Consider the following 7,318-nt stretch of genomic DNA (forward strand, 5'->3'; position numbering starts at 1 on the left):
GGGCTGGGCTCTGTGGGGCGGCTGCGAGAGGAGGAGGAGGAGGAGGAGGAGGAGGAGGAGGAAGGGCAGCGCCTACATTTCCCGCCGGCCCCCCGAGCGGCGGGGCGGTACAAAGCGGGCGCCGCCCGGCCCGGCAGGTGAGGGGTCCCCGCGGGAGCCGAGATGCCCTTCTCGGCCGGCCCCGGCGCGGACGACGCCTTCGATTACCTGTTCAAGATCATCCTGATCGGGGACTCCAACGTGGGGAAGACGTGCGTGGTGCACCGCTTCAAGACGGGGCACTTCAACGAGAAGCAGCAGAACACCATCGGCGTCGACTTCACCGTGCGCTCGCTGGACATCGACGGCAAGAGGGTGAAGGTCGGTGGCAGGAGCTCGGGGGGAGCAGCGAGGCCGGGAGGGGGCCTGGGGGCAGCGCGGTGCCCGCGCCTCCCCTGCCCCATCGGCTTTCGTGCAGGCGCCCTAGGGGAGCGGCAGGAGCACCCTGCGTCCTGGCCGGCCGTGGCGAGGCAAAACACCATCTGTCTTACCGGGGGGTTGCTGAGGGGAAGCTTCCCCTCAGGATACCCTGGGGGGACAGTCGCTCTAACTGGGGTACGTCCCTGCTCTCACGTTCTGTCTGGGTTATCCCGTTGAGAGGGCTCGTGCTTTACCTGTGGTGAATTCTCTGGAAGCCATCTCTGGTTTGGAGGGAGTGTATTTTCCCTGCTCCAGAGATGTGGGAGCTGGATCCGGGACAGCGAGGAGGGAAAACCCGCTGGTTCTTAAAGGTTCCACTTTGGTGTGTTCCTGAACTCAGAGAAAACGAAGACTTGTGGAGATGAACACCAGGAGAAAATGTTAGCCAGAACTTATTTCCGTGTGCAGATGAAAGATCAGGTAGCCGACTCCCTCACACTGCCCAGCCCTGCATCAGGGTTTCTCAGCTCTTCTTCCTTTCCTATTAAGAGTCTGTAATGCCCTATATCTTTCGGCACACTTATTGAAAGTGGGCTCTTTGCAAAGCTGTTTTTACTCTCAACAGCTTGCTTTTTGGTCTGTGTGCATCATCTAAATAGACACACAAATGTCTCTTCAGATCAAGAGAGGGCAAAGCCATACTGTGGGTTAGTGGAGTGAGCTGGAACAGGTCTAGCTGCATTGCAGAAAAGGCACAGGGGTTTCAAAAGCGTAGATGCAGGTGGCAAACAGGTAGGAAGCAGCACTCACTCGTCTTTACAATGTCTGTCCTTTCTCTTACAGATCCAAGTGTGGGACACAGCCGGTCAAGAGCGCTTCCGGACAATAACCCAGTCTTACTACAGGAGTGCCCATGGAGCCATCCTTGCCTATGACCTTACTAGGAGGTCCACGTTTGAATCTATTCCTCACTGGATTCGTGAAATTGAAAAGTATGGTGCTGCAAACTTGGTCATGATGTTAATTGGTAGGAATCTAATTATAAATACTATATTGCATAGCTTTTTAAATATAATTATGAAGTCTCTGTCGCTTTCCCACCATTTCATCTGTGATCTATGAATTAAAGAGGAATACAGTTTTAATTGAAATAGATTGAAATATGTATCAGTTTGATCTAAGCTTAAAAAATTGGGAAAGTCACAGCCTGACCCTGATAGGACCAAGCCTATTGCACAGTGAAACATTTTACTTGTTCCTTTCGTGCTGGAATAATGCAACAAACTTGCTGCTAGCTTAGCAATTGCAACCCAGCTGAGGCTAGAACAGCAGTAAGCCCGATGCTCTGCTCCTAATGTGCAGGAATTCAGCAGCTTGATAATTTAAGAGGAAGCGGAATGCACAAAGCAACACAACTCCTCCTTCTCATCTTTCCTCCCTGCTCTTTTGATAATGCATGCCCATGGCTCTGTAATGGGACTCCAATTGGTAAGACAGTAAACAGGGATATATGGCTTTGGCAGAGCACTAAATAGTCTGCTTGCGTTCCTCTTCCTCGTTTATACTGCTAGCATTCAAGAAACTTTGCCTCTTGAGGAAAGGAATGGATAAAAATTGCTGAATTTGGAGATGGGAGGAAGCAGGACGGTTCTTTCCCTTTGGGTTTCAGATTATTATTGCTCTTCTCCCCCAAGGAAGAAGCTGCAAGTGAGAGCTCTGACATGGTAAAATGACAGAGCCTTTATTTACTTTCCACTGCTTGTTCCACTGCAGTGTGCTGAGAGCAACACGCAGCCACAGCAGCCCAAACTGGCTTTTGAGGATAGGCAGCATTGAGCCCCATAGCACAGCAGGCATAGGATCTAAGCTTTTGCTTGTGCCCCTAGCAAATTACTTATTTCTGCTGGGTGGTTCTTCCTGTTCTTCCTCTGAAGAAACAAATTCTGACCTGCATGCAACTGCAGTGCTTGGGATGAGTAAGGAGGGGGAAAAAAAATCACTAAATTCTGGTAGGGTTTTTCTAACTCATGACTCCAAAGAACAAGACCTATTAGTGTGTGTTAGTAGGGCTGCTTTTTTTTTTTTTCCCTTAAGAAATGTTTCAAAAGGGGTAAAAATGAAGCTTTTGACAAGGATCCAACTTGGTGCTTCCTTCCAAAGCTTGTGCTGTTTTACTTACTTTAGCAGGAAGTCTTTGTACAATTAATTAGATGTAGTCACTTTATATACCTTCCTAGTGTGAAAGGTTAAAAATTCTAACTCTGCCATTTGGAACTGAAAGAGGAAAGGGGTCGGTGTGCGTGTGTCTTTTGTTAGGATGGCAAACAACCATGAAGCAAGGTGTTTTTGAGGGCTTGTGCTTTGCTGGTGTTAGTTGTTGCTGTTTGTTTCCCTTTGTAAAAGCTAGAAGCTGCTTAAAGGGGGAGGAGAATTAGCTTATATATGCTTCGAATTCAAGACCTCAGTGTGGTGAAAGGTTGTCCTGAAACTAGGAATGTAGACTTCAGCCAGGCACTGAGTGATAACTGATGATAATTCCACAAGTGTTGGAACTACTAAAATACACAAAGGTATTTTATTTGAGATGTTTTATAATTTGTCAGATTTTGACTAAACTGCTTTGAGTAGAAGTTTCATCTGTATGTGCAGAAACTTCTTAGGTATACCTTGTAAGCATTAAGATAGTTGTTGCCAATTCCTGTCTCTTTTGACACTGTCTTGAAACGACCCACTAATGTAAATGGGTCATGTTAAAGTCTTGTTAACAATTGGGCAGGTTCTTCCTTTTTCTCTGCATTAGACTAACAACATTCCACATCTGAGCATCCACTCTGAGATGTGCTGAAGTAGCTTCACAATAAATAGCAGAACACGTGGTTTCCACTGAACGTTGAATGAGGAATAAACCTTTGTGTGACATTGCTTTGGTTTATGGTGTGCAGTCACTATAGTTACAAAGATTACCCAGCTTTTTTAAAAGAAAAACTGATTTAAATACTGCTTAATGTTTTTAAACATTAGGGAATAGGAACAAACAGTTGCTTCCGAAGAATCCTCTGGCACCACTATCTAAATAATTACATGAACACATTCGTTTTGTGGCTTTTAACTCATTTGATAAGCATCAGTTTTGATCCATGTTCTATGGTTGTCTCTGACGTGCTTACATTTTGCTTTTCCAGCAATTCTTAGCCCCAACGTAATTCTGTTATTTACCAAAGTTAAATTAATGTACTGTGTTTAAGGAAGAAATCTTGAGAGACTAAGTTCAATTATCTATTTGCCTTCTTTTAAGGGAACAAATCAGACTCGCTGGATAAGCGCCAAGTCCTGTTTGAAGACGCCTGCACACTGGCAGAGAAGTATGGGCTCCTAGCTGTGTTGGAGACATCAGCAAAAGAAGCTCAAAACATAGAAGAGGTGTTCGTGTTGATGGCTAAGGAGCTGATAGCCCGAAATACCTTGCAGCTTCATGGAGAGAATCCTCCGAACAGCATCTATCTTGACTCCAGGCCAGTGATTGCCAGTCCAACTGCAGAGAAGACCCAGTGCCTTTGTTGAAGAGATTTCAGGAACAGAGTTGGAAGTTGTCATCTTTCTGAGGCTGTTTGATCTTTATTTTTATTCAACTGATGAAAGTTTGCTGTATGGCCTCAAGCCATCTCTCTGATATCCCTAACTTGCAGTTTGGTGCGGAAGTATCTCCAGAGATCACTGTTGCTGTTGACAGCACAGGTTGCTTTGAACATGGCAGCTGATGTTTTACCGTGAACTTGTGAGCTGAGAGGACTCAGGAAGCTACCAGCCCTTGCCTTAACCAAAGAGAACTATAAAAATGATTGCCTTAATTATGTCTTTGAAAGATTTTTCTGGCTGTGTCAGAAGATAAATTTGCACCAGAGCTCTGCATTGATTTGATCCTTCTAAGATATGTTGTTTGTTGTAGTGCAAGCTCCTTACCCTTTGCCAGTAGCTTTAAAATGTCCGAAGTCCTTGGACAGCACTAACCTACTGATGCCTCGACTTTTGTATAGGGGAGGTCCTGATGTCAGGCATGTAGCCAGCCATCCCCAGGAACTCAATATTCACTTTGTAAGAGTACGTGAATTTCAGATCTGTGTTAACTTCTTCACCAGACAAACCCGGAGACATTCCTGAGCTTTCAAAGCAGGCAGAATATATTAGGGTCCCAACCGTCTTCCTGGGGTGAAAATGGTTGTCTTTTACTTTGCTCTCAAGTTATAAGAATTGTATTTAGTGGTGACCTGTCTTGCTACAGAGTTACAAGGAGCACTGAAGCTTTCCAGGCCACAGTAATGACTTAATGCTGGGGTGAAAGGACCATCTTCTTTTCCTAAGCTTGTCTTGCTTTTGATGTACTGATCTTAATCAAAAGCTGGCTGTTGGTTGTGTGGCAGGCCAGTGGCAGTATGCTTGTAGATTTTCAAGGGAGCGTGAAGGAAGGGATTCAGGCTCTTGTAAATCTCAGTGATGGGTGTGATGGTTTATTAACATAACCTGACCTTAGAGCAGTAAGGGAAGGGTTATGGAGCACACCAGCAGGCTACCCCGGACAAGTATATGTGCTATTCCTTTGGAGACTTAACTGAACATCATGGTAGCAGTAGATGATTTTGTATTGTTCCTCCCAAATGCAAACTTTGCTAGTGGGGGGCTCGCTTTTTCTATGTAGGGAGAAACACATAGCAAATCCTTTTGGAAAAACTTGTCTGAGAAGCACAAAAATAAAGTAGAGTGAATCATTGATTTAGCCTTGCACATATTTCTATTATTATTGTTGCTTCCTCTGGCCAGGTTCTTTGCTATTGCATGCAAAGAATGGGTTAATTCAGCTACCTGTAAACTGAGGGAGAAATCTCCAGTGGTAACTTCTAAGCCTTTTACTGGAGCCTGCTGTGAACAAAGCTGCTTCTTCAGGCATCCTCTTTCTGATATGCTTTCTTTTTAAATCTTAATTTCATCTCAAATTGGTACTAGCTTAGTAAGTGCGTTCAGTTACATTTAAGCAACACTAAACACCATAACCTCTCAAAGTGGCTGACTAAGTAGCAGTCTACCCTCCACACCGGTATTTTTTTCACCTCCTGTCACTGGGAACAGTCAAATGTAAGTTTAACGTTCTTGTGTTTAAAATCCATATTCCCTCTTCTGCAACGTAGCAGCTGTTACGTTTTTTAGTATCCACACTTAACTGCTAGCAAGCTGTCTTACTTCAGAGATACCTGAGATATTTGTAGCAACTATTAATATTCCAGAAAATAGGAACTAGATACTCATATTTTCTGTCTTTCATTAGTTGAGAATTAGAGGGAAGATCTTAACAACAGACTTAACCTTTGCATGGTTCATTGGATTTATTGCCTTAGAGATTCTTGTATGAAGTTATTTTGCTTACCCTCAGGATGGAGGAGACTTCTGCAGGCTGATGATGCCTTAGCAGTCTGGCACTACCAGGCTACAGGGCTCTTGCCATTCTCTTCCAGCACACATGGAGCTACTGGTAAAGTCCTTCCCTGGCAGAAAGCTGAGCAACACAGCGTTGCACAAACAGGCTTGCGGCTGAGCTGTCGTGCTGTGTTCTGCTCTGTTCCCTTTCCTTTGACAGATGTAACACTTGTTCAAGAAACTGGCCTTAACTATCTACCCTGACATTCATCTTTGTGCAGCTAAAGCAGGAGTGAGAGCCCTCTTTTGGTTGGTTGGTTGGTGTCTTCCACAGGCCCTTTCAGCAGTTCTGTTGAATTGTTCCCATAGGGTCATTTTTTTAAGCTCTTCATATGAGAGAAGAAAGAACTGCAACAGTGGTGAAGCTCTTCAGTGTGTATTAGTAGACCATTATTAATGAGGCAACATATGAAGAAAACTTTTAAACTTTAGTGTAGTATGTTGTTCTAGACTGTTAGATAGCAACCACTAGATTAAAAGGCAGACTAATTCTGCAGTTGTGCCTTTCTCCATCACAGCAGTTGGAAGCATGCAGCTGTCACCAACGCAAGTGGCATGACATTAGCTGCTACAGAACCTTATTTTAATGTCTGCTCCTCCATCATCATATGCAGACCTGATGTGCTTCTCGAGAGCATCTTTAATGTGTGTATAGCGGTGGCTTATTGTAATGTTTACAATGCTGTTCTGAAAGTTACTACTGTCCCACAATTTTAAGGGCTGTGCATGCAAGTTGAAGATAAAGGTGTTTGCTTTCATCTACTCGAGTATTCAAATCTTAGCTGTCTCAAAATTACTGTTGCCTTAAATGTACTGTTGCATGTTCTTTGCACTGATACCACACCCACACCAGATGAGACTGAGGCAGCACCTACGCGCCTAACAGGGCACAAAGAACTGGAAAGATTCTGAAACAGAGCACACTCTCATACCCCCAGAAGCTGACTGACTTAAACGTAACTGCAACCCAATGATGTGGAAGGCACAGAGCCCAGGCTGTGTGGCCAAACTTTTCTTCATATATAAGGGACAGGCTCTTAGTAACAAAAGCTGAGGCTCTTATCTAATCATTCCAGTTAATGTTTAAGTAGAGGTGGAAGAGACTGAAAAAGCAATTCTCAGGCCCATGCCTGGAGCAGAAAAGCTCTGTCTTGGACTCTCCTTTCAGGAAGCAGATGCACACCTGAAGCAAAGCCAACCCTTCCTTTCAACCAACCAGCCAAATGCTCCAACCACAGCCCTGTTTTGTGAGAGCAGCTCCTCCCAGCTGTGGCTTATAGAAGACAGCTGCTACTATGGGTGGGCATGGGCTTCTACATCTGCCAATCCCCAGAAAAACAGATTCAGCTCCAGGTGTGTGGGGGGGATTTTGTACTCACTGCTTTCTGTACTGACTCCTGAAGCCATTTTCAAACACCTCTCTCAAGTGAGTGTATAAGGACTAGAACTATGA

At 44.7% G+C, this 7,318-nt stretch overlaps 1 protein-coding gene across 1 annotated transcript; it reads left to right on the forward strand.

Annotated features, from left to right (window-relative positions):
• The first annotated feature begins 63 nt into the window (after positions 1-63).
• RAB19 (RAB19, member RAS oncogene family) lies at positions 64-6,641 on the forward strand. The gene is made up of 3 exons (XM_083851952.1): positions 64-360; positions 1,243-1,426; positions 3,695-6,641. Exons 1-3 carry the CDS (start codon positions 163-165, stop codon positions 3,958-3,960), a joined length of 648 nt encoding a protein of 215 aa, XP_083708078.1. The 5' UTR covers positions 64-162; the 3' UTR covers positions 3,961-6,641.
• The last annotated feature ends 677 nt before the right edge of the window (positions 6,642-7,318 follow it).

This window comes from Anser anser (assembly GCF_964211835.1).
Source record: "Anser anser genome assembly, chromosome: 1".
Taxonomy (NCBI): domain Eukaryota; kingdom Metazoa; phylum Chordata; class Aves; order Anseriformes; family Anatidae; genus Anser; species Anser anser.

Bases quoted from the DNA above. Each gene is read 5' to 3' on its own strand.
- RAB19 (XM_083851952.1), top strand. From the start codon at position 163: ATGCCCTTCTCGGCCGGCCCCGGCGCGGACGACGCCTTCGATTACCTG. The intron at 361-1,242 runs GTCGGTGGCAGG...TTTCTCTTACAG, and splicing joins TCGACGGCAAGAGGGTGAAG to ATCCAAGTGTGGGACACAGC. The intron at 1,427-3,694 runs GTAGGAATCTAA...CCTTCTTTTAAG, and splicing joins CTTGGTCATGATGTTAATTG to GGAACAAATCAGACTCGCTG.